The following is a 26,719-nucleotide window of genomic DNA, read 5'->3' on the forward strand; positions in this document are numbered from 1 at the left end:
AGTGAGACTCTGTCTCACAAATTAAAAAAGAAAAAAGAAATTAAACAAAACAAACAAACAGACTTCAGTAGCAGTTAGTACAGCTGGACGTAGAGATGGGGTTGAAAGGCAGCCAGCACATGAGCAGTAAACACTCACTGCATCCACTCTCTCTCCCTCCCTCCCCCTGTCCTTCTCTCTCTCTCTCTCTCTCTCTCTCTCTCTCTCCTTCCTTCCCCCTCCCCCTGTCGTCCTCTTCCCTCGCTTCTGAAGTCTAGCTTTATCTAAGCATCGCGGCAGATGGCATCCCATAGTTGTATGTGTGCCAACACTCCAGCCACCACAGAGACAACTGGCCCTGAGTCACAGTCCCACATTCCTAGGAGAGAAAATAGACTGGCCCGAATTAGGCCTTCCATCCACCTTGGATGCAGTCAGCTATGAGACCAGCGCCTGAGTCACCATTTGTGTGGCCCCAAGTCGAGGGCAGCAGCCACCACTTTGTGAATGCTGGCGTGAATCCAGCCAGGGCTTGACTAGTGCATTGAGGAAAAGCCTCGAGGGGCTGGGGATGTAGCTCAGTGGAAGCCTAGCCTGTGCAAGGATCTGGGTTCAAAACCCGGGGCCTGAAGTTCAGTTCGGAGAAGAGATGAAAATCGTCTCGAGTTAGTGGGTAAAAACTTTTTAACTTGGCCTTTTCTTCCCCTAGTGGGTCCTTCCCCACTCTCCCAGGAAGGGAGGAGAAAGGAATCAGATGGGCGTGGATAGAACTAAGGAGCAGTCTGAGGATGTGGCTCAGTGAACGAGCGGTTATCTAGCATGTGCAAGGAAGGGAGGGAGGGAAGGAGGGAGGGAGGGAGTGAGGAAGGAAGGGAGGGAGGGAGGGAGGGAGGGAGGGAGGGAGGGAGGGCAGGCAGGAAGGCACAGAACTGAAAACCCCAAGTGTTAGCTCTGGAAATGGTTGGCCTGCCTGCTGTGGGAAGGGTGAGAGGGAAGGGGTATCCTCTGATTCCTCCCAGCAAGTCTAAATGCCGCTTTTAAAAAATAGATAATTTGGCCTACTTCTGTTATGTGCGAAAATAGAGTATTTCCCCAGAAGTTGAGGGCAATGCAGACATTCCCAGTTTAGTTCTCAACACTGTCCACACAGCAGAGTTCCCTGGAGATCTTGACACTGATCACATAACAAGAGTCACATGGAGAAAGCTTTATAAAGGAAATGGGGGTAGAGGGGTGGTCCCAGACAATTGTCAAAATTTGAGGGTGTGCTTCCTTATGATTCTAATGAGTAACCAGCATGGGAACCCCTAGCTTGACCACACCAAAGCCTTGCACAATCGAAGACCCACACCTCTCTGTGAGACAAGAACAACCAGGGGAATTCATCCCATTTCGCAGATAGTGAGTGCATTCTGGCTGCTGGGAAGTTTCTGTTTGTGAGCCGGCCTCACCACAGGACGCAGACTCTAGGGATTGCCCCTCTGAGTTCATTAAGTCATGGTGCAAACACTCATGGACTTAATTAAGAGCCATCCCTCACCATGTCTGTGACCCTCCCTGTCCCCTCCACTCATCTCTCTCCATGCATCTTCTGCTCCTGGATGCAGGAACTAAATAAGAAGCGGACGCAGAAGGAAATGGAGCACGCCATGCTGATCCGGCACGACGAGTCCACCCGAGAGCTGGAGTACAGACAGCTGCACACGCTGCAGAAGCTCCGTATGGATCTGATCCGGCTACAGCACCAGACGGAGCTGGAGAACCAGCTGGAGTACAATAAGAGGCGGGAGCGGGAGCTGCACCGGAAGCATGTCATGGAGCTTCGGCAACAGCCGAAAAACTTAAAGGTAAGAGGACATCAGCCTACCATGCATCCTCACACAGGTGGGCAGGGCCATAGAAGCCTGTCTGTGTCACACCACAGAATCAGAATCTCTAGGCATGGTGTCCAGGGCTCGTTCTGCAAGCTGGGAAGCTGCAGGGTCCTCGGCCCTCCCTGTAGTTCAGGATGTCACTTACCTGAGCCGTTGGTCACCCACCATCTTTGAAAGGCAGTGAGAAGGGGCTGGAAAGATGGCTCAGTGGTTAGGAGCACTGGCTGCTCTTCCAGAGGACCTGGGTTTGATTCCCAGCACCCACGCAGCAGCTCACAACCATCTGTAACTCCAGTTCCAGGGAATCAAACCTCTTCTCCAAGGCCACCATATACCCATGACACATTCAGATAAAACACTCATAAAATAAAACTAAAAACTGTAAAGTGAACAGGGAGAGCTCAGAACATGGTCCTGTCAGTGAAGAGTTTGCTTTGAAAGTACAAAGACTGAGTTCTGTCCCCTAGAACAGTGGTTCTCAACCTGTGGATCATGACTCCTATGAAGGTCAAATGTCCCTTTCCCAGGGGTCGCCTAAGATCATCAGAAAGCATGGATATTTATATTACAATTCATAACAGTAGCAAATTAGAGTTCTGAAGTAGTAACAAAAATAATTTTATGGTTGGGGTCACCACACCATGAGGAACTGTTTTAAAGAGTCACAGCGTTAGGAAGGTTGAGAAGCACTGCCCATGAACCTGTGTTTTTAAAGAGTAAAAGGTTGGGCTGGGTATAGGGGTGCACACAGAGAGGTAGACAGGGGCGCTGAAGACCAGCCTGAGCTACATAGTGAGTTCCGGGCTGGTCAGAGCTATACAGTAAGACCCTGTGTCACCAAAAAAGGAAGAAGAGAAAAAAAATCAACAAAAACAATGTCTGTGATCCCAGCCTTTCTGGGCAGCTTCTTGGTGCTGGTTAGCCACTCACCTAGCCTGCTTAGCAGTCCCAGGCTTTCCCAGACACTGTCTCAAAAATAAATAAATAAATAAATGAATAAATAAATAAATGAATAAATAAATAAGAATATGGATGTCATCTGAGGTAGCTACCCTCGGTTGTCCTCTGACCTCCACATGCAGATAGATACAGGACTGCTCCTAGGGAAAGCCGATAGAGAACTGTCCATGGTCCTTAGCCCCAGTCGCTGAGGAAGCCGTAATGGTAACAAGGTTGCTGAACAAATAAAGGCTACAAAGCCAGGATGCAAACTGCCCTTGGTCACATTGGCACATGTCCCTTCAGGGCAAACCCTAGCCACACCCACGACTCCTGCCCCCAGAAGTCCCGATTGTTCAAGTGACCTGTGACTGCGGAGTGGCCTGCCGCGTGCTCCTCTTCCGCTTCCCAGAGTGCACGTTTGGCATCCACTCCTGAAAGCACACTCTCAATGGGGTCACGTAGGGATGGGTGAGGGTATGAGGCGCTGTTCCAGTGTGCGGAAGACGTTCTGAGCCGGGCAGTGGGAGCTCACTGTAGAGCCTCGTCCCCTTCTCACCTGGAAATGCAGGGAGATTGTGCACACATGGAGGTGTGCGCTCACCTCGAGGAAAGAAAACACAGCAAGCCATAGGAGCCACTGCAGACCTGGAGGAGACTAGGGAAATAACTGTCAACCCGCTAAAAAATTTCATCATACGCCACAATCTACTGTGAATCGTAGTTCCCCGTTATAATCTGTTTCCCTAAAACCATTCGTCAAATCGAAATCACTTCCATCCATATCATGTTTAAAAAAAAAAAAAGAAAAAAGAAAAGAAAAGAAAAAACCAGAGGGCTGGTAGTGTTCCCTCCGGCATGCGGTGTCCTGTGGGTCTCTGGACTGATGGCTGTCATGGGGCGTCCATGTGTGGCCCGTGTCGTGTGTCGTGTGTCCAAGCATGCGGACTGACTGGTTTCTCTTTCTCTCTGTTGCGTGTTCCCGGGCAGGCCATGGAGATGCAGATTAAGAAGCAGTTTCAGGACACTTGCAAGGTACAGACCAAGCAGTACAAAGCACTCAAGAACCACCAGCTGGAAGTCACTCCAAAGAATGAGCACAAAGCAATCCTAAAGACGCTGAAAGACGAGCAGACGAGGAAACTGGCCGTTCTGGCCGAGCAGTACGAACAGAGCATAAACGAGATGATGGCCTCTCAGGCGGTAAGTGGGCGGGGCCGTTGCCATGGCGCCAAGAGCTTCGGGATTTCAAGAAAACTCAAGATCCAGCTTTCCTTCCCAAGCACCTCCTGGGATACATTGGTTTAGGATGTATTGGTGGCTTCTTTTCCTGCCCGAGGAACGGAGGAAAATGACGACGCCGAGTAGAGCCAAGGCCATGCGGATACGCACTGGAATGCGTCTTCTCAGATGGAGCTGAAGGAGCAGTGGCAGTCCAGCGGGGGTGGAGGGAGGGGGCACACGGGGGTGGGGGGGGGCGAGATGGGATGGATGCCGCACGTGTGTAGACGCTTCTTCACCAGTTTACCAACTACCACCCCACCTAATGTCAGGCATGGCCCCGCTGCCTCCGTGCCCACGATCAAGTGAGGGGAGACACACACATGCACAGACATATTTGCTAAACAAACTCTGGCCAGGCTTCTGCAGGCATCGCTGAGCTGAGCCCAGAGACGGGGAGCCAGCTGGACAGGGTCTCATGCTGTGTCAGGAAGGCTGGGAATTCAGATCACTGAGTGGTAGTAGCCAAGCACACTGAGGACTTAGTTGTCGGGGTACCCAGGGCCTTGGAAGGACAAGGAGGAACAGGGAAGCTGGCCTAGAGATCCCTAGAGAAGAAAAAGGAAGCTGTCAAAATACATGGTTCTATAGAGGCCAAGTCCAGACGAGGAGAGTGTGCACCTGGGGCTCAGCTGGAGGGCGAGCCCGGGGTTCAAGAAGGAAGACTGGGTTGGGAGCTGTGGTGCATACCTGTGATCCCAGCGTTCAGAAGACTAAGGCAGCAGGATTGGGACAGCCTGGACTACTAGCAAGACCCAGTCTGGCAAAACAAAGGCAGGGGATGTAGTTCATCAGGAGACCACTTGCAGCAGGGCCCCTAGCCCTGAAAAGAAGGGAAAGAGGAGGGTAGGGAAAGAAGAAGGAAGGGAGGGGTAGAAGGAAAGAGGAAGAGGAGGGAAGAAAGAAATAGGGAGGGAAGGGAAGGGGAGGAGCCCCAATGTGCCCCTCCTGGTTTGTCTTATTCCCAGGCTAGTCTCTCCTGGTTCTCCACTGGATCCCAGGATCCCAACGATGTTGGTAGATTAGGAAATGGGTCTGTCAGGGAGTTGAATGACATCATCCCACAGTGACCAGCCCCGATGGCCACTGGTTTACTAAACACAAACATTAGTTCTACCTGAGGTTGCAGTCTGCAAAGATTCAGAAGCTCCGCAGGCCTGAGAACGAATGGCCAGCCTGACCACCTGCCACAGCTGGAGAGTCAAACATGGGGATAGAGGTGAGGGTCAGAACCTCAAGGCAGGAGGTGAGCTGTCGCTCTACGAAAGGCCTCGGGGGACCAGGGTGCAGTTCCTGTGAGTCCTGGGGTTCACACAGCACAAGAGGGGCATGGGAGGCAGGCACATGGACGTGGTGAGGGCTGGGCAGAGTTTGGGGAACACTTGGGGGGGGTGGCAGAGAGAATTGAGTTCCAAAGGGGAGTTCTCAGGAGACCGGGAGAGTTGAGGAAAGAGGGTGAACTCAGATGCTGGGCACAGTGATTGAGTAAGGTGGCTCTGAGCCCTGTGTCCATGTGGAGAGATGCAGACCCTAAAATCTGCAGTTCAGAAGGCATGCCAGGATTGAAGACAAAGGGTCCCATGCCTTTGCCTTGTGGGGACAGCTGTAACAGTTAGGAGTTAGTAAATCTACCAGGGACATGTGCGGGGTAGTTTGAGAAGCAGGCTGGGGACAGGATCTGGTAGCCATCCGTGTTTGAAGGCTGTGTGAAGGGTAGACATAGATCAAAGAGGATGGGAACCCAAAGATCAGGAGGGGCTGGGAGAGAGCAAGTCACAGATGGCAGAGCAAAGCTTCCCACCATTGGGTTCAAATGTGCAGGAGCCATGAGAGCAGCAAACCTCAGTGACCTCCCCGCTTTGGACAGCAGCTTTAGCCAGTGCGGCACAACCGTGGGACGTGGAGGTGTCCTTCCACTTCAAAGGGATGTGGCTGCAGCTTGGTGGGCTGAGTGCTTGCCCAGCACGTGTGAGGCCTTGGGTTTGATCCTCCACAGTGCATAAACCAGCATGGTGTCACCCACCTGGGAACCTGGCACCTGGGAGGTGGAGCAGAAGGATCAGAAGTTCAAAGTCATCCTCAACCACATAGCAAGTTCAAGGCCAGCCTGGGCTACATGAGACCCTGTCTCAAAAATAAAGAGCACCCATAAAAAGAAGAAGCTGCACATGGGAGTCCCCTCCCGTCCTCGTCAGTAGAGGCACATAGATGTGTAGCAAGTGGAGGGGACAATCAAAGCTCCCAGCAGTAGGAAGAGGCTCAGGCATGTTCTTAGCTGGTGCTGCCACGCTCCTTTATACCTCATTCACTCATCCGTCCGTCCATCCGACGAGTGTTTGTGCTGTCCGCAGCATGCTCCAGGCATCCCTGGAGGGGATGACCCTCATTCCCTGACCAGTCCTCCAGGGGCAGCAGAGGAAGCAGAATCAAAAGGGGGCTGCCACGCATGGAGTCGGGCAGAGAAGCAAGGAGGCAGCAGTGGAACCAGAAGGGCTAGCCTGGTCTGGAGGTGGCAGGAGTGGGAGAACCATAGCCCATCTGAAGAATTCAGAGACATCATTTCTGCTGGAATGTGTAGAGCTGGGGATCTTGCCTGGGAATAAGACAGGAGGGTTGCACAGGGGCCAGGTCATAGTCGGGCCTACAGACTTCAGCACACTGCACTGTCACTTAAGTGTAGGGGATCTGGTGGCCTCTTATTACTGTTTGGAAACCATCCCTCAGAGAAACGTGGAGAATGGCCCGAGAGATGGCAAGAGCGATGGGAGACCACTGTGGTGCTTTTGCTTTTCCTGGCCACTGGGGATGATGGCTACACTAGAGATGTAATACTGGGGTGAGGGAAGAGGGGTCCATGTTTGAGAGACAGGTTAGAGGTTCAGGGAGTGTACTTGGTGGCAGGGCCAAGATGCTGAGTAAGGATTAAAGAAGGATCTAAGTCTCTGGGTTGAGCTTAATGGTAGGTGACAGTGGCAGTTTGTTAAAAAGACAGTGGGACAGGTTGAGGAAGGGAAGCAGGAAGAAAGAGTTCGTAGTGGTCACATTCAACTCAGGCTCTGGGAAACTGCCCAGGCCAATCTGTCCAGCAGATAAACAGAGAGAGAACTGGAGAACTTACCTCCCCAGGGAAGTCTGGTGTGCCAGCATGTGCCCAAGAGAGACTCTTGGAGTAGACAGGAGCCCTGAGGAGGAGCACTTATAGGGGGCGTGGGCTAAGGCTCCGGAACACCCACATTTCCTGAGGTCCTGCTTGTCAGGGTCCAGCAGGGAAGGCAGAGCGGGGAGAAAAACATAGAAGACAGGGACGATGGCCGGGCTAGAGCAAGGAATCGCAAGAAAGGCACACAACGGTGGCAGGTCCTGCTGGGGGGTGAGGTCACGTGGGGATCTCACAAAGATGATCAGAAACCGAGCATGAGGGGTGTAAGTGGGGGACAGTGCTCTACAGGAGAGAGTCGAGGAGAAAGAAAGGCGGTGGGGAAGGTAGGAGGTAACAGGTAGGAGGCCTGTCTTGGTTTTTGATTTGTTTTGTTTTGAGGCAGGGTCTCTTGCAGCCCAGGCTAGCCTGAACCTCACTATGTGGCCAGGGTTGAATTCCTGATCCTCCTGCCTCCCCAGCTCCCATGCACTGGGGTTACAGACATTCCCGGCCACCGCCTGTTGATTCGGGACTGGAGATGGAACCAGGGCTGCCCCATAATCACTCTAGCTCCCCAGCCACAGCCCAGCCTGGCTCTTGTCTCGTTAGCTCCTGTCACACACAGCACCTGCCACGTGGCCTGGCTCTGCAGCAAGGGTTAGTGAATGTGTTGTGTGAATCGGTAGGCACGGGGGAAGGAAAGTGGGCTAAGGCAGAGCAGTGTCCTCTCTCTTGGAACAGGGAGGAGGAGACTCTGAGTATGGCCGCCACAGCTGTCCACCCCGCCTGGCCTTGGGCCACAGGTAAAGCTAATCCCTCCTTTACCTGGGCGAACCAGAGGCTCGCTGAAGGGAGCCATTCACATTAGCTACTGCTTAGGACAAGAGCTGGCACTTGTTAATTTTTCTATAAAGGGACAAGTCATAAATGTGAGAAGCTGTGTGGAGCATGAGGTGTCCGTCCCGCTAGCCAGCTCACCTCTGCAGACCCAGACAGAAATAACGTGTACACGTGCGTGCATGTGTGCGTGTGTATGTGAGAGGGGGGGGCTTGCATGCCCTAGTAAAAGTTCATTTATAAAGAGACACAGCCTAGGGGCTGTAGCCTTCCAGTCTCCTGCATTGTAGGGAGGGGGCCACAGCTTGGGTACAGGCTGTGACTGTACACTAGGCCACCACTAAGTTACACTGCACATGCCCTTGCCTCCTCTTCTTCTCAGTGAGCCTTTATAGGAAGCAAGCATGATATTCACCCACATTATTATAAACCTCAGAGTGCATTTGCATGTGTGACTACAGGTGATAAATTCCAAAATCTGGAACTCCTGTGCTTTCTAGCACTTGGACTTAGATGGTCAGAGCTGGCACAGAATGTGGTTTGAGGATACCAGAGACAAAAGAAACTGTAGGCTGGGGCTGTAGCTCAGGAGGCAGAGGGCTGGTCTAGCGTCCAGAAAGTCCTGGGTTTTGTCACCAGCACTGCTAAAATTCCAACATGGTGGTATGCACCGTAATTCCAGCATGGTGGTGCACACCTGTAATCCTAGCATGGCAGTGCACACATGTAATGCCTGCATGGCGGTGCACACCTGTAATCCCAGCGTGGCGGTGCACACCTGTAATCCCAGCGTGGCGGTGCACACCCGTAATCCCTGCACGGCAGTGCACACCTTAATCCCTTCATGGTAGTACACACCTATAATCCCTTCATGTCAGTACACACCTGTAATCCCAGTATGGCACTGCACACCTGTAATCCCTGCATGGCAGTGCACACATGTAATCCCTACATGGCAGTGCACACCTGTAATGCCTGCATGGCAGTGCATACCTGTAATCCCAGCATGGCAGTATACACATGTAATGCCTGCATGGCAGTGCACACATGTAATCCCAGCATGGCAGTGCACACATGTAATCCCAGCATGGCAGTACACACCTGTAATCCCAGCATGGCAGTATACACATGTAATGCCTGCATGGCAGTACACACATGTAATCCCAGCATGGCAGTACACACCTGTAATCCCAGCATGGCAGTGCACACCTGTAATCCCTGCATGGCGGTGCACACTTGTAATCCCTGCATGACAGTGCACACATGTAATTCCAGCATGGCAGTGCACACCTGTAATCCAGCATGGAAGTGCACACTTGCCCTTGGGAGATAGAGGTAGGAGGACCAGACGTTCAAGGTCATCCTTGGCTGCACAGCAGGTTCCAGCTGCAGTGTGGTCTGCGGGAGACCCTGTGTCAGAGGGAGACACTTCAAGGGTCTAAACTGCCCACTGGCGGTCTGAAGTCTCGGCCGCTCATTCGGGGCTCATGGCAGCTGATGTGTAAGCATAGGAGGTGGGTGAGCTGTCATTTTCTTTTATGGTCAGGAACCTCTCAGATCAGGAGAACATCCATAGCAGTCCTCACAGAGAGCCACGGGACATTTCAACACCATCTGTAAACTATTCTGACTGGGCTGACGATGTGTGTACACAGCCCCGCTTTTGTCCCCCAGTGGAAATGGGAAGAAAACGGCCCGTCCTCGCTGGCAGATTCTAACATTGACTGCTGAGGGTGTGACTCAGAAAGCACACTTTCCCTTAAGTCCATGGCGTGTTTCCCACAGAAGGACTAAGAATGACAGTCTGCAAGTAGTTTGAACATTTCCAAAGTCACTTCCTGCTGCAGACGCTGGGGTACACTGTCAGTTGTCACAGACACAGATCGGGTGGAGATGCAGCTGTGGAAATCACCTGTATGGAGAGGGGCAGAGAGACTCAGGGTAGCCATCCCAGCCAGACTGAGGGGCAGAGGACAGAGGACTGGCCTGTGCCATGCTCATGGTCTGACACAGGAGCCGTTTGAGCTCAGGCCCTTGTTCTAGAAGCAGGTGGACTTGGTCCACCTGCACATAAGATCTAGCCATCTGGGTACAAACTGTAAAGTTGAGGCGCACAGCTGGGAGCAGAGGGAACTGGGCCAGGATGCAGAGTCTACATCTCATTGCTGTGAAGCAAAATCCATCCCCAGAGATTAGGAGCTGCTCTCAAGGAGTGAGATGTTTGAACCCATGGGGTTCTGGGTTGGCGGTGACGAAGATGCCATGTGTAGCCACAGCCTGGCCAGCATGATTTGTTTGCTCTAACAGCTACAATGGCATGGTCTTCACGCTATGTGAATTATTGTTGAATTCACTTCTATAGCACTCAATGGGTCATGATTTTATAGTTAAAGGTGTTTAAATATGGGCACAGTCTTGTCAAAACCAAAATATTGTAATAGCTGCTATTTATTGGACATTGTAGTATGTGTGGGGTCTTAGGATTGGGATCCTATATGAATTCTCTCATTTAAAACTCATGCCAATCTTAATGGGAATTATCGTTTCCTTGAAAAAAGAAAAAGAAATGAGACCAAAGGAGGCTGAATAATTATTGACAAAATGCCACCCTGGAGTGAAAGAGCCGGGCTTCAGGGTCAGCAGTTCACCTCCAGAGCACACAGACCTAGCCTCTAGAGTGGTCAGCCTTCCTGGGCTCTGGGGCCTGCACTGAAGGAAGGGTGTCCTTAGAATCCTGTGGCCACCCAGGCAGACTCCACTGGCTGTGGTCCAAATTGCAGTATCCGTCGAGTTTCTGCCCTTCCACCTAAATCGGAGCAAGGAAACCGTTCCCAGTTGTCCCCCGAGCAGTACACGCAGACTGCTGTGTGCATATAGACATATTCAGTGTGTGTCTTCTGTATCCACAGTTACGGCTAGACGAGGCGCAAGAGGCAGAGTGCCAGGCCCTGAGACTACAGCTCCAGCAGGAGATGGAGCTGCTCAATGCCTATCAGAGCAAAATCAAGATGCAGACGGAGGCCCAGCACGAGCGGGAGCTGCAGAAGCTGGAGCAGAGGGTGTCTCTGCGCAGAGCGCATCTTGAGCAGAAGGTAGGGAGTTGCTGGGGAGCTACGGGTGGGGCTGCTGAGGGAAGGGTCACAGTTTTGTGCGGAGCCCTCCCTAGTGACCCAGGATCAGACTGTCAGTTTACCCCTGGCACCCAAGAGAGGCAGATATTACGTCCAGGCCTGGGACATGGTGGCTCAGGAAGGTTATCGAACCATCCGAGGTTCTGCTTAGGAAGCCCGCCATCTTAACCAGCTGGGTGACATCACATACATAAGAACTATGGGATGCTAACACGACTGCTAGGGGCCTAAAAAATAATCAAATAAGATTGGAATTTTTTTTTCAGCAAAAGGAATTACCCACAGGACTGTTTAAGAAATAAAGTGAGTCGCTGGAGAGATGGCTCAGAACTTAAGAGCACTTGTTGCTCTTCCAGAGGACCAGGGTTCAGGTCCCAGAATCCACATGGCAGCTCACAACCTTCTGAAACCCCAGCTTCAGAGTATTTAACACCCTCTTCTGGCCTCCACAGACACTGCACTCATGTGCACATACCTAACACAAGCCGGGCGGTGGTGGCGCACGCCTTTAATCCCAGCACTCGGGAGGCAGAGGCAGGCGGATCTCTGTGAGTTCGAGGCCAGCCTGGTCTACAAGAGCTAGTTCCAGGACAGGCTCTAAAAAAGCTGCAGAGAAACCCTGTCTCGAAAAAACAAACAAACAAAATACTTAAACACAGACTCACATAGACATAAATAATTAAATAAAAATAATTTTTTAGGAAGAGTGAAAACAAAGATAGGTTGCTATTGTCGCATAAAGTAAATGTCACCCCTTGGATTAGGGTGTGCTGTAGACAGTGTTATAGGGAGTGTCACATGGAGACTGTCATGAAGCATCCCAAACCCGGGGCTGAGAAGAGTGGCCATGTACACGGATGCACATGTGTACATACACGCAAAGCATCTCGGGGCCTGAGGAGATGACTCAGCAGGAAAGAGCTTGCTGTGAGAGCACGCGGACACGGCATCTCAAGCTGGTGACCTCGCTCCGCTCAACCTGTCCCCCCAGCAACACTGTAGCCTGCTCTCCCGGCCACTGTTCCACAGTCAAATTCCTAGGATGCAGGAGGCCCCGTCCCGCCACTGCAAAGTGCAAAGTCACAGGGAGGACACTGAGCTGGATCAGCCCAGGCTCAGATAGCATGGCCACCTCTACCGCCAGCCCCACCCACCCACACCCATCCGTACCACACAACCCCAGCTCCCAGCCCTAGCAAGTGTGAGACATAGCGGGACAAATCCAAGACACTGGGTTCCTGGGCTCCTGGCTCTCGGGGCTAGGCTGTTCCCCACCCCCGTGTGTGTGTGTGTGTGTGTGTGTGTGTGTGTGCGTGTGTGTGTGTGTGTGCGTGCGTGCATGTGTGTCTGTGTCTGTGTGTGTGTATCTGTGTGTGTGTGTCTGTGTGTCTGTGTGTGTGTGTGTCTGTGTGTGTATGTCTGTGTGTGTGCTTGCACACCTGGGGGGTCCCTCGTGGCTGTGAGCGAGTGTTGGCACTGAGCCCCTCTTCTGTGCTGGGTGCAGATTGAAGAGGAGCTGGCCGCCCTGCAGAAGGAACGTAGTGAGAGGATCAAGATTCTCCTGGAACGACAAGAGCGAGAGACGGAGACTTTTGACATGGAGAGCCTCAGAATGGGATTTGGGAATTTGGTGACATTAGATTTTCCTAAGGAGGACTATAGATGAGATTAAATTTTTTTGCCATTTACAAAAAAAAAAAAAAATGAAAAAAAGAAAACAAAAAAATTCAGACCTTACAAAACTACATTCCCCATTTTAACGGGCGTTGCTCTCACTTCACACACCTCTCTCTCTCTCTCTCTTTCTCTCTCTCTCTCCCTCTCTCTCTTTCTCTCTCTCTTCCTGACATCGTGTCGGACTAGTGCCTGTTTCTTACTCCATCAGGGGCCCTTTCCTCCCCCATATCAACTGTCAGTGCTGGCCGGCCCGGCCGCCCCTACTGTCCACCACCCACACCCAGTACCGGTGTGGCCCACAGAGGTTCTGGTGAAAACCTTACAAGTGGCTTTAGGGTCAATCAGCAGCAGTGGAACACAGATGTAGATTGCTTTAAGCAAATCCCTCATTGTCGCCAACCAGTGACAGTAAAGCAAAAAAAGAAAAACTAAAGAAAGAAAACTCAATAAATAATACATGCCAAGGGGGAGAGAGACACAGAATCCGCAGCCTTACACCTTAACCAGCTGCTGCATAATTTTATTTTATTTTATTTTTTTTGGTATTTATTCATCAGGAATTAAAAAAAAACAAAGTTTTATTAAAGATTGAAAATTTGATACATTTTACAGGAACTAATTGTGATGTACATATGAAGTGGTAACATATTATTACTATTTTGGGGCCGGGGTGGGTGGGCGGGGTGAAGAGAGCTTGTGATTTTTAAGAACCTGCCGGCGAGCGTTTGCCTTGCTGTCAGCCTGGTCTACTGTATCCCGGCATCCTCTGCTGTTGCAGACGGTGCGAATACACGTTCGGAACTCACAGAATCCCAGTAGCACAAAATTGGGCTTTGGCAAATCATGTATTTTGTGTATAGAGGGAATCTAAGGAGAGGAATTGCTTATTTTCATATTGTATTTTAACTGTTTCTCTGATCAAAATTTTTTTACTTCCTCCTCCTGTTCCTCCCCCCCACCCACGCCCACCTCCCCGCGGTTTCCAGTTCAGTCTCTGGAGTTCAATGTCTTTTCAGTCCGATCATCTCCGTTTATTTCTCCTTCCCCTCCCCGCGCCCCCTATCTTTGGTCATAAATATTGCATTATCCATCCTTTCAAACTGTGTATTTTCTTACAATAAAAAATGATGAAGAAAAAAAGGCTTTACTCCTTTTGCATGCACCTTAAAAAAAAAAAAACATTTTTCAGGTTCCAAGGGAGAGCATGGTTAACTGTCAGGGCTTTTACTTATATTTGTAAATAAAAGTGTTCGTCACATTGCCTGGCTGTGTTCTTGTAGCAGGATTTCCATTCTAGGTGCCTCTGGGGATGACTCTGAGGGCTGAGTCCTCCTGGAACAGTGCTCCAGGGCTTCCTCCCAGAAGGATGCTGAGGGAAAGCCGAAATTTCAGTTTCTTCTGGACCAAGATGGAGGTGCGTTGTTTGACATGCTCAAAGGGTCCCTAGCCATAGGAGTACAAGCCACACGGGATCGCAGGTAAGAGGACTGGACCCCACAAAGAAGAACAAGCGGTGGAGGAGGCATGGGAGCACTCCCCCTGGACACTGTCCTACTGTAGCGCAGACTCCATCCTTTCCAGTCTCCTTTGACTAGAGTAACTGTGTAGTAAAGACGGAACTTCCAGTATGTCTTCTCCCCCCCCCCACCTTGTCGTCTTAGCCCTGCAAGCCTTGCATGTTGAAATGGGATTTTGCTTTCTTGTTATTATTGTCTCTGTTTTTTGTTGTTGTTTGTTTTTGGGTTTCCCACTTTGGTGTTTTTCTGGAACTCACCATGTAGACTGGACTGGCCTCGAACTCACAGAGATCCTTCTGCCTCTGCCCCACCACCTCCCCAGAGTGCTGAGATTACAGGCCTGTGTCGTCACACCCAGCCCTGTTTTATATTTTCCTAATGAGCTGAAAGTTGGGCTGCTTAGCCAAGCTGAGGTCACATGCGGTTTTCAATTCTTCAGAGCTGAGGACTAAGTTCAGCCTCCTGTGTGCTAGGTCAGCACTAGAACACTGCCCCTGCCCCAGCCCCAGCTCCTGTCCCTGCCCCAGCCCCTGCCCCAGCCCCTGCCCCAGCCCCTGCCCCAGCCCCTGCCCCAGCTCCTGCCCCAGCCCCTGGCCCTGCCCCAGCCCCTGCCCCAGCCCCTGGCCCTGCCCCAGCCCCTGCCCCAGCCCCTGCCCCAGCTCCTGCCCCAGCCCCTGCCCCAGCTCCTGCCCCTGTCCCAGTCCCTGCCCCAGCCCCTGTCCCAGCTCCTGCCCCAGCCCCTGTCCCAGCCCCAGCCCCTGCCAACACTGCTCTTTTGAATGAGGACTGAGGACCATTCTTGGATCCTAAAAGAGTGAGTAATGAACATCTGAAACCTGTTGGTCTCACTATGGCACGTGTAAAATTACAAATAGTTACTAATTATCTCCTCTGTGAAGCCATGGTAACAATCGCCAAGTTGCCCATGGTGTTTATGGTCAGCACACTGATGTTGGAGGAGCCTAGAGTGGTGCACGTTTTTAATCCCAGCATTCAGGAGGCAGAGGCGGGCAGATCTCTGAGTTCCAGGACAGCCAAGGCTTAACAGGTTACACAGAGAAACCCTGCCTCAGAAAAACCAAAATCAACAATCCAGTTATCAAAGAAACATAAGGATGGGGCCAAGAGCCAGTGTCCTCTTTTCCAGCATGTAGTAAACTCCCCTGGTTTTAAAAAGGATTGTGTAACAGGTTTATTGGCCGGCAAGATGGCTGAGTGAGTAAAAGGTGCTTGCTGCCAAACCTGATAACAGGGGTTCAAACCCTGGAGCCCACATGATGAAAGACAACCCCACTCCTGCAAGCTGCCCTCTGACCTCTACATGTGCATCACAGCATGTGTATACACATGTGCACACCCACTGAGTTGTCATGCATATAGCTAGCTAAGGCATACCTGGTAAAAGCCTTGCTCTGTGATTATCGTGGCGGTTTACTGGGTGCCTATCCCAGATGCCTGAGATGTGTTAATGTGCCCTACAGGTGACACTCAGATTAGTGCTTAGGATACATGACTGGTGATGAAGCCTATGGACACAGAAGTCCATGGAGACAAGAGGCAGGAGCAGATCCGACAGAAGCCAGCCTGGGCTATCGGAAGCCAATCTGGCCAGAGCCAACCTGGGCTATGCTCTGAGACTCCATCTCAAAACAGAGAGAAAATAAATAAACAAGGCCCCTAAGAACCCCTTCTCAGTCATCTAGGAGAGTTCAGGACACATGAATGATCCTCCGCTGCTGGGCGTTTCAGTTTCTTAGTGTTGTTCGGTAGGCGTTTTGTTTTGTTTTGTTTTCCTCTTGTGCTGGGGGAAAAACCGAGGGCCTTGCATACCTTCTGTAAGCACTCTACCACTGAGCCACGCCTCCACAGGGCACAATCGCAGTCCTTGACTTTCTAAAGGGTACTACCTCCTAAACATGAAATTTAAATACATAATGCATGCATGCATACATACATATAACACACATACACACACACAGCTCCAGAGAACCCAATACCCTCTCGCCATAGGCACTGCACTTACATACATATACCAGCACACAGAAACATACCCATACCTAGACATATTTTTAAATAACCTTCTAAAAAACCAATTACCAAAAAAAAAAAAAAATACCTCTGCATACAGAGGCTAAAGATGTCAGCCTGCTGACCACGCACAGACCCTGGATTCTACTCTCAGCACTGCATGAACCCATGCTGTGCATTCAGCTGCAATCCCAGCAGCAGAGAGGCGGAGCTGGAGGATAGGAAGTTTGAGTCTGAGGCCATCTTGAGAGATGTAATACCCTGCCTAAGAAAGGAAGGGAGGAAGGGAGGGGGGAGGAAAGAAAAAAGGAAGAAAGAAAAAGGAAGGAATGAGGAAGGAGAAAGGAAGGAAAGAGAAAACAAAAGGAAGGAAAGAAAAAGGAAGGAAAGAAAGAAAAGGAAGGAAGGAAGGGAGGGAGGGAGGGAGGGAGGGAAGAAGAAAGAGAGGGAAGAAGGAAGAGAGGAAGGAAGGAAAGAAGGAAGGAAACCTATAAGCGCACACATCTTTAACTGGCAATGGAAAAATGGAAACATGGCCACAGTGCCATGGGAATACCTAGCCCACTCAGTTACTGTAAGGGTCATCAGTGTCAGCAGAGAGAGCAGAAAAATGAGTTTGTGAAAGGCCAGATCTCCGGAAGCGCCTGGCAAGTTCAAGGGACTAAGAGACACTCTCTCCAGGTAGGAGCTGAGTGAGTGAGAGGAGTCAAGAGGCTTGCGGGAGTCTGTTTACAAAAGGCTCGCAGTGCGGGCTCTATCTGTAAATCACGCAGGAATTTCCAATCAACAGCGAGGCTGCCTGACTTTGCACCGGTATCACGACAGGCTTCAACCACATGCAGTTGGGCATAAACACTGACGAGATATTAGCCCGGCTTTTGATAGATGACCTCTGTTTACTAGAGGTGAATTAAGAAATTCCAGACAGGTTGGTTGTCATGGCATATGTTCCCTTCTACATAAGGTCAGAGTGGTAGGCACGTCCCAGATTCCACCCTTAGAAATACTACTGGGCTGTGGGCGGGGCCGGATGGGGGCGGGGCCGGCGGGGGGCAGCTGGGGGCGGGGCCGTCTGGGGGCGGGCCGGCTGTGGGCAAGCAAGATGGTTGGCTCAGCAACAAAGAGCTTGCTCTGCAAACCTGGTGATGTAAGTTCAATACCTGAACAGGTAGGAGAGAACCAACTCCGCCAAGTCGTCCACTGACCACACGCACGCTGCGATGCACACCCACACGTTATGCATGCATGTGCAAATTCACACAGACACACACACTAACTGAATAAAATTTTAAGTAATCCTGGACTGTGAGCCTGGCTGCACGCTGAGACACCTGGAATCATCCATAGAAGAGACAAGCCTCTGGGCACGCCTGTGAGAGATCATCTAGATTGAGGTGAGCAGATCCACACCAATTGTGGGTGTCACCCTGCTATGGGGTGGGGTCCTGAAGTGAACAGAAAGGAGGAAGTAAGCCGAGCACCAGCGTTCATCTCGCTCAGCTTCCTGCCCGCAGATGTCACAAAACAACTGCTTCAAGCTCCTGCTGCCATGCCCCCAGCCGTGGTGGACTGCACCCCCAAACTGCTGTCACTAGTACTCCTGTGTCACTCCAAGCCCTTATATTACACTCTGGGATGGCTGTAATCAGGGAACTGCCCTGAACCTCTGGACGTTGTTCGTGAATGTCCACCAGGTCCAGGTTAATCATTTATTACATTTTTTAAAAGATTTTTTTTTTTTATGTATACAGGTGCTTGCCTGCATGTATGCCTGCAGACCAGAAGAGGGCATCGGATTGTGAGCTGCCCTGTGGTTGCTGGGAATTGAACCCAGGACCTCTGGAAGACCGCTGAGCCATCTCTCCAGCCCCATTTTGTACCGGCAAAGGTACCGGCGGTTATGTACCGGCGGGGTATCCTACTCCGCTGGGGCAGCCACGCCCCTGAACGCAGGGATTGGGCCAGCTGCCCCAACACCATTTGTTGCCTTTCTTATTTTGTGTATGTTGCATGCCCACGTGTGCCACAGATCACACACGGAGACCAGAGGACAACCGTGGAGAGTCAGGTGCTTTCCTTCCACAGTGTGGGTGCCCTCCAAGTCAGATTTGGGGGCAGTGACTTTACCTACTAAGCCATATTGCTGGCCCACGTCCACACGTTTAGACAAGGAAGCAGAGGACGACCTCGCCCTGATTACCACTTTTTAAAGAACAAAGTTTGAAGTTCAGTAAAACTGTCCTGAATGTGGAGAAGGAACTCATACACCACTACTGTCTTTCTGGAGGGCATTGTGCATATATCAGAACTGAAAAGATGCAGGCCTGTGGGAACAATTGTTGCAATATTAGGGATTCCCCCCACCCCACAAAATTAACTTGCCAAAGCACTTCCTACACGTATGAAGGGCGTTTGCCAAAGCACTATTTACAACAGCAAATGAACAGAAATAAATGAAACCATACAAACGAAATGATACAGTGGTGTGGGCATGTGTAAAAGGAAGTACCTGGTCACAATGTGAGCTACACACCTGGAGAACCACTGCATAAATTAGTGTGTTTGGAAAAATATGTGCCTGGGGTCGGTGAGATGGCTTAGCGGATGAAGGTACTTGCCACCAAACCTGACGGTCTGATCCCAGGACCCACAGAGTAGGAAGAATCACCTCCCACAAATTGTACTCTGGTCTTCACGTGCAGTAGTGTGCGCATGTGTGTGCATGTGCACATGTGTGGTACACCCACAGTAGATATAGATGGACAAATGGATAAATAAAAATTTTTTACTATTTTAAAGAAAAGGCTGGAGGGAAGGCTCAGTGGTTAGGAGTGCACACTGCTTTTGCAGAGGACCTGAGTCCAGTTCCCAGCACCCAGATTAGAGATTAGGTGGGGCACAGCCACCTACAACTCCAGCTCCAGAACCTGACACCCTCTTCTGGGCTCCACAGGCACCTGCACACACATGCACGCATGCACGCACACGCACACACACATACACACAAAGAATGAAAATATTTTTTGAAAAAATTTTGAGCAGGGCCTGGTGGCGCACGCCTTTAATCCCAGCACTCAGGAAGCACAGGCAGGCGGATCTCTGTGAGATCAAGGGCCATCATGGTCTACAGAGCAAGTTTCAGGACAGCCAGGGCTGTTGGAGAAAGCCCATCTCAAAAACAAAACAACCAAACAATTTCGTTAAGTAAGTACCTAACAGTGTTCACCAGAGTACATGCCGAGACTTTTAAGTCTGGGAGAGAGCCTACGCCAGGGACTGCCATCAAGACACCCTGTTGAGATGGAAGGCACTTTCTTTCCACACTGTTGGGAGTACAATTGTGTGTGTAGTGTGTTTTTCAGTGCTGGGATCAAACCAGGGGGTGTACACATGTACATTCAAAGGGCATGTCTACTCTACCACTGAGCTCCGCCCCAACCCTATCATTCATTTTTTTAAGATTTATTAATTACGTATACAGCATTCTGTCTGTATGTGCGCTGCAGGCCAGAAGAGGGCGCCAGATCTCATTACAGATGGCTGTGAGCGCCATGTGGTTACTGGGAATTGAACGCAGGACCTCTAGAAAAGCATTTGGTGCTCTTAACCTCTGAGCCATCTCCTGAGCTCCCCATCATTCATTTTTATAACTTTTATTAACTTTAAAAATACATTTTTCCACAAAAATCTACCTATCTTATCCCACCCAGAAGCCACCAAGCTATGTTGTCAACGTTTGTAAAGGAAGTACTAGGAGGTGGCTAGGCCTGTAATTCCAGAGGCAGGATTGTGAGTTCAAGGCCAGCCTGAGGTATGTTGTAAGGCTTTCTCACCAGACAAGAACAGCAAGGAGTCTAACTTCAGACCCTTTCCCATGAACCCAATTCACAGTGACAGGAACTTCTGACACTGGGCAGGAGCTGGGAGTCTCCTCCACCTGGCCCTGACCCCTCTGTGGATGGGGGAGGGATGTGTTTCGGCAACACTGACAGCCTTTTACCACGGCGGTGAAGGGGAAGGCTCGTGGAAAATGTGGGCAGTGCAGAGGGGCCCTAGGTCACATCCCTGGCGCCTAAGGAAGCAATGTGCCGTTCTGAATTTGACCAGGCTCTCCCACGATTCTTTGTCCAGACAGGAGAGCTGTTCTGGAAGGCTGTGAACTCTTCAGAGTTGGTTTCTGGCTAGAGGAAGTGAGAGTTCCAGCCCAGCTGGTTCAACCTCATGCTCTTGGCTCTGCTAGGTGAACCCCTTTACCAGACAGTGCCACCACCTCAGCCCAAGCCACCTGGCTATGCTTCTCCTGCTGTGACAGACTCAAGTAAAAGCCAAAACAAACCTCTTGCTGATCAAGCCTGTCACAAGGGTACAAAAGCAGTAAGGGTATCCGACCTTAACCAACTTGTCCAAAGCAAAGGTCCTTCTAGGCCTGAAGCAAGCCAGCTGATTTCTCTCTTTCAATACATTTTAAAATTATATATTTGTGTTTGGATGTCCGCGGTGCCAAGGTGCATGTATGGAAGTCAGATTGCAACTGGCTGCAGTTTTCTCCTTTTACCTCTGGGTTCTGGGGCTAGCCTTTGCCTGCTAGGTAATCTCTGTGACCCTTTTTATGTAGCCCAAGCTGTCTCCAAACTCACACAATCCTCCTGCCTCAGCCTCCCAAATACTGGGGATACAGGTCTGATCCACCATTCCCAGGCCAGCCTGAAGCCTGGGAGTTTGGTCGTTTGTTGTTGAGATCTCATTATGGAAACCAGGCTGGCCTAGAACTCACAGAGCTCTCCTTGCCTCTGCCTCCCAAGTGCTGGGACAAAAGGCGTGCGCCACCACTCTCGACTCTCCCTCCTCCATCAGCAGTACTCCCACTGCCCATTATAAGAGAGGAGGTGGCAGAAACTCCCTGTGGCCAGATGGCACCGCTGCTTGTCTCAGAGGGCTCCTCCACCCATGCATGAAACCCAGACACAGTGAAGAAAATACCCGGATGCCTGAATCCAATGCCTTTGTTTTTATTTGATGATGTACAGACAAGATTAACACACCTAGCAACTCCAGGAACTTCTGCTCACACTATTGAGAAGCAAGACTCAGCGCTCTCTCTGGGGCCTCGCCTCAGCCACAGGACACCAACGCCTGTGCAGCCGCCTGCCCCAGCTGAGATGGAAACCCTGTGTTGTCTCAGATGGAGACAGAACTCTAAAAACTCATCTCAGAAGATGCCACCGTGCCTGGTTCTAGGTGAGTCCCTGTCAAACCATGTGCAGACAACAGCAGCCCTCACCCTCACATGGAGCTGAGGTCTTTACTTTTCAGAGTTGCAAATCTTAAATTAACACAAGGACTCCATCAGAACACCAAACACCCCCTAGATGGATCCTAAATTCGAGCAAACATAAACCTGGATACGATTATTAGAATCATAAGGATGGGCAGCAAGAGGTCACCCTACACCTCTATCCTAGCACAGCTCAGGACTCCCTGCGAGGGGGTAGGAAAGGAGGAGAAACAGCATGCTTTGTACAACTTGACAATACTGTGGGGGTCCCCAGGACCGCTGGCCTCCACAGCTCCTCTATTTCCCAGAGAGCTGCTCATACAGCTTGGGCACATAGTCGTCCCACTCCGCCTGGTAACATGTGCCCGCCACCGGGGCTCCCAGGTGATACTTCTTGCGGAAGGCCGCCACCTTGAACTTGCCGCGATGATCTCCTGACCTGTTGCTGAGGATGGGTTCGTCACAGTTCAGTGGCTTGTCCTGTTCATACACCAGCCAGACATAGCGGTGGAGGCCTGCAGGAGGGGCAAGCATCACCCAGACAGTAAGTTTGGGGTGGGGATGCACCACAGTTGGGAATGCTCTTGCCTAACATACACACATCCCCGGCTTGGTTCTCTACACAGCACAACATAGAGTGGGGCAGTGGTCACTTGATCAGGATCTGAGTTCAGGACCATTCCCAAGGACTCTGAAAGTTCAAGGCTAGCACGGGCTGCAGGAAACTATGTCAAAATCCCATTGTTTTAACCACTTTTTGAAAAGGGATGGTAACAACAGAAGTGGCCATCATCCATCAGAGTGCTGGACAAAGAAGCCACAGTATGCCACCTGTCACAAAAGCATCAGTGACCTGCCAGGGTCTGCAAGGACTTCACAGACTCACAAAAGCTTCCCACAAGCTGATCAGAGTGTAGAATAGCCATTTTGGAGAACTCCAGGCAACTCGTAGACCTGGGATGTCGAACTAAGAGAGATGGAGCCCCGCCAAGAACAGCCAGAGGGCACACAGAGACTCTATTCACAGCACCCACATCCTGGCCACAGCCCAAGTGCTCAGCAAGAGGAAGGCTGAGCCACGAGGCACGCGGGCACAGGGAATACTAATTAACGAAAGGAAATGAATTGGAAACCAGAAACAGAATGACTCTCACATCAAGGCCACTTGTCCTGCACGCTCTGCCCATGAGAAGTGTGGTGACCAAACAACTCATGGAAGCAGACAGCAGAAAATCCTGGGAGCCACAGGAACAAGGCCACCTCTAAGACCTTTAGGTGACGGGAAGAGCTCCCAGCTTCCTGGAGTGTCCAGATGTGTGTGCCTCAATTCCACCGCCCGAAACTTCACGATCCATCAGTTTATTCTGCAAGCTAAACTTCAAACCTCCCCCCTCTCCCAGAGCTGCTGGGGTGTCTAGTCTTCAAAACAGAGCACAGCTCCTACCCGAGAGACTCGCTTTACTCCCCAGTGTCTCCCGTCTATAATTAAATCACCTGCTTTTGTTGGTGCCCTGGAGAACCTTAAGAGTCTCCAAGAAATCTGCTTCTTTACTCTCCGGTTAGGAACACGCGGGGGGCCTTTAAGCCACCTGGAAGCTGCTGGGCCAGTGGCCACACTGTGAGCCATGAGCAGTGGTCCTTGTCCTTACTAGGTGCTCATTATTCCAGTCAGTGCTGAGAGCAGAACAATGCACAAACGCTTGCATTCTGCCACGCATCAGCCACCATCACCATGGCCTCCTTCCAGCGAGAGGGAACACCGTGTAACAGGCGACTCCCACCAGCTCCAGGGGTGCTTGTGCGAGTTAGGGAATTTCAATGTCAGAGATGAATCTCACTGACTCACACTGTCCATGTAAACACAAAACAAGTGTGTGTCCAATGTGGGTCACTACAGTGTGCATGCGTGTGTGCATGTGTGTCATCAATGAGGCTCGCTACAGTCTTCCAAGCCTTTTCAAGATACCCAACCACATTTGGGGAAGTCTTTGGGCATTTATGTGAAAACAGTGATCACTTCCTGTTTACAAAATCAGAAACTCCCAAGATCAGACAGAGCAGAGCTTAGACAGAGACCAGAGGGGCTCAACTTTGTTTGCCTCACATCCGCCCCCCCCGCTCCCGAATCCCACTCCCAGCTTCCACAGCACTGCCTGCTCTCTCTGTGCCCCTGCCTGTTGGAGGCATTTGACAGCCCAGTGACAGAGAGCTTGCCTAAAGTGTCGGAGGGCCCTGGCTTTGGTTTTTCAGGACCGCCAAAAGTCACATACTGATGCAGCTCTCTAGGAGACCAAGAAGCGGTTCCACAGAGGCCACACCCAATCAGAACCCCACAAGCCCTCAGATTGGCGACAGCACTGGAAAGGACTGGCCCAAAGCAGAAAGCAAGCAGACTTGCGTCTCCCTGAGGGAGAGGCTTGGAAATAAACTGGGCCAGCAGCTGCCCGACAGAGTCCCCCCATCCCCTGCCTCCTCTCACACCCTTCCCCTGAAGCAGCCTTGACTGACCTGTGCCACTGGGAGGCCCAGAGCCCACGTAATCCGAGAGGACCTTGCCACTGCTGATGTCATTGCCCTTCATGTTGACCACCAGAAAATGGTGCCACTCCCTGGAGAGAGAGAACGAGGGACTCTGAGCGCCAGATGACAGGTGTGCACCAAGTACCTGCTCCACACTGAGCTGCGAAGGCAGGTGATACAGTCGGAAAGCATACGCGAGCGAGAGAGCTGGACGCCAAGAGAACCCCATCTATGAAGCTGGCGTGATCTGGCTCAGGTGGGCTTCCTAACCAGCACTACAAACCATGCTGTAATCCCAGCAGGTCTATGTGTTCCTGCCTAACAAGGGACTTCTGCCAAACACGTCACATCTGGATGACTGCCTCTCACCATCTTTTCCCCAACTTGCCTGAATTTGGGGTCCTTCCTGCTGGGAGCATCTGGGTCGGTGAGGACCAGGGTGTAGAGTTTCCCTGGGTCAAGGCCATCCCATGAAATGCTGCTGGGCCTATTCTGAACCTGTAGAAAGGAACCAGTTTGAGGTTAAAAATTCAAAAGTGCTCTCAAACTCAATATTTGCAGCCTTATACCCCTAAAAGATAAACCATGAGGACTAGTTTTTTATTGACTTCTTTTACTCAGGATACAAAAATAGCTTCTTGTAGTTTAATCTATTGGAAGTTTCCAAGTATGGCCTCTACTAAAAGCCTGAATCTTGGGGCTGGAGAGACAGCTCAACTATCAAGAACTCTTGCAAAGAACAGACATTCCCAGCACACATGAGGGGGTGAGGGAGGATGGTCCTTAACTGCCAGCAACTTCAGCTTCAGGGGACCTGATGCCTCTTCAGGCCTCCACAACTCCCTGCTCTCACTCACATATACATAAATAAAAATAAAACAAATCTTAAAAAGCCAGAAAAAAACAAAAAACTGATGTGGTGCATGCCTTTAATGCCCAGTACTTGGGAGGCAGAGGCGGATCTCTGTGAGTGCAAAGGCAGCTTGGTCACCTAGTGAGTTCCATTCCAGGCCAGCCAGAGCTACACCAGTGAGATCCTACCCCTCTCCCTCTCTCAAGTTAGGTCCTATCTCTATCGGCTCTCTCTCTTGCACACGCACGCACGAACACACCAGCCTTAGCAACACTGTCCCCACGTTATTAACCGTGGCACTAGGTCCTCCTCCACGTTATTGGGGTCCTGAGCCACCATGTCTTTGAATACAGTGTCCAGCTGATGTGTAATCTGCCTTCAATGAACAAGTTCAAGAGCTCAGAAAATGACAGCTCCCAAGGACACGTACAAAGTTTGGGACAATGGAGACCGGCCAGGCCTCCCAATGGAAACTTCCAAGTCACCATCCCGAACCCTGTGCTCTAAATACACAAAGAGAAGGGTTAAACCTACTTTCTCTGAGCTTGGAGCCGCTGCTGGGCTTCAGCATCCCACCTCCACCCTCAACAGCAAAACAGGCAATGGGAAGGCGCTGGCCCTGGAGCCCTGCACAGTGCAGGCCACTCGCTAGGGTGGGGTGGCTGCAAGTTCTGGGCCGTTAACAAAGGTTACATAAGGCGCCTCCGGCTATCGGGTGGGACTCGTCGCATAGTTGGGGCTACAGAGGTTGAACCTGGAGGCCCCGGGTGCGAGGCCTGCTCCGTCGCGCCGCTCCCGGGCCTCTCCCTCCCCAGGCCTGCGCGTACCTGGGTGGGCGTCAGCACTTTGCCCAGCTCGTCCACCTCCACCCCGGCGTAGGCGACCCGCAGCGCGTGCTGGGGACGCTCGTCCACCTCCTGCAGGCTCAGCGGACCGGACCACTGGCTGATGTCGGCGGGCATGGCGACAATGTGGACGAGGGCTCACGCGCTGAGTACCGAGTGCCGCGAACCCAGGGCGCTTGCGCAATTAGCCTCCGCCACTCGACCAATCGCAAACCAGATCGCGGCTCTCGCCCTCTGATTGGCTAATCCGAAACTGGACGGTCCAAGGACCCTCCCCCTCCCGCGGCTGCCGGGCTGTGAGTTCAACACGAGGTTTAAATTGTTTTTGCGGCTTCTCCTTTTCATTTGAAGGGCTTTTAGCCCCATTTCGCAATTTCCAGTGATAAGGCCTTGATTTTCTTTTTGAATTTCTTAAAACGAGCGCGATTTCTTCCCTGCATTATCTTTTGTTGTTGTTTTAAAAGCTTTTTAAATGCCACCAAAGTTCAGCCCCCGGGGAAATCAATGACTGTGTTGGACTTATCTGCAGAATGTGGATGACCCCCAAAGCAGCCAGACTGAAAGTTCTGCACGCAGCACAGATGATGACCTCCCCATCCCCCCATAAGTGTCCACATTGGAACCTCCCTTCACTAAACCTTCCAGCCTGAGTGTCTGCCAAGTAAGGCCAGAATTGCATACAAATGACTGGAAGAAGTGGCTGGATCTTGTTTGAGAGGCTTAAACGACAACCCTCGCCCCCTCTGAGAAACTGTCAACAGTCTGCAAGCCCCTTACTGACGGTGGCTTGCCAAGTAGCAACAACTGAGCTCCTGAAAAATGGC

At 51.2% G+C, this 26,719-nt stretch overlaps 2 protein-coding genes across 4 annotated transcripts in view; one reads left to right on the plus strand and one right to left on the minus strand.

The window, feature by feature from the left end:
• Taok3 (TAO kinase 3) overlaps positions 1-14,116 on the plus strand; it is a 189,010-nt gene extending 174,894 nt beyond the window's left edge. For all 3 annotated transcript variants that reach the window (XM_038345127.2, XM_038345129.2, XM_038345128.2), the window contains 4 exons: positions 1,587-1,826; positions 3,783-3,995; positions 10,959-11,141; positions 12,685-14,116. In XM_038345127.2, the coding sequence (XP_038201055.1) occupies positions 1,587-1,826; positions 3,783-3,995; positions 10,959-11,141; positions 12,685-12,846 (798 nt within the window). In that variant the 3' untranslated portion in view covers positions 12,847-14,116. The remainder of the gene's footprint in view (positions 1-1,586; positions 1,827-3,782; positions 3,996-10,958; positions 11,142-12,684) is intronic.
• A 7,279-nt stretch (positions 14,117-21,395) lies between these two features.
• Positions 21,396-26,064, minus strand: Pebp1 (phosphatidylethanolamine binding protein 1). Its single transcript, XM_038346532.2, has 4 exons — positions 25,878-26,064; positions 24,586-24,695; positions 24,186-24,286; positions 21,396-22,192 (listed from the first exon to the last, which is right to left on the minus strand). Exons 1-4 carry the CDS (start codon positions 26,010-26,012, stop codon positions 21,975-21,977), a joined length of 564 nt encoding a protein of 187 aa, XP_038202460.1. The 5' UTR covers positions 26,013-26,064; the 3' UTR covers positions 21,396-21,974.
• Positions 26,065-26,719: the final 655 nt, after the last annotated feature.

Source organism: Arvicola amphibius, chromosome 10 (genome assembly GCF_903992535.2).
Source record: "Arvicola amphibius chromosome 10, mArvAmp1.2, whole genome shotgun sequence".
NCBI lineage: Eukaryota > Metazoa > Chordata > Mammalia > Rodentia > Cricetidae > Arvicola > Arvicola amphibius.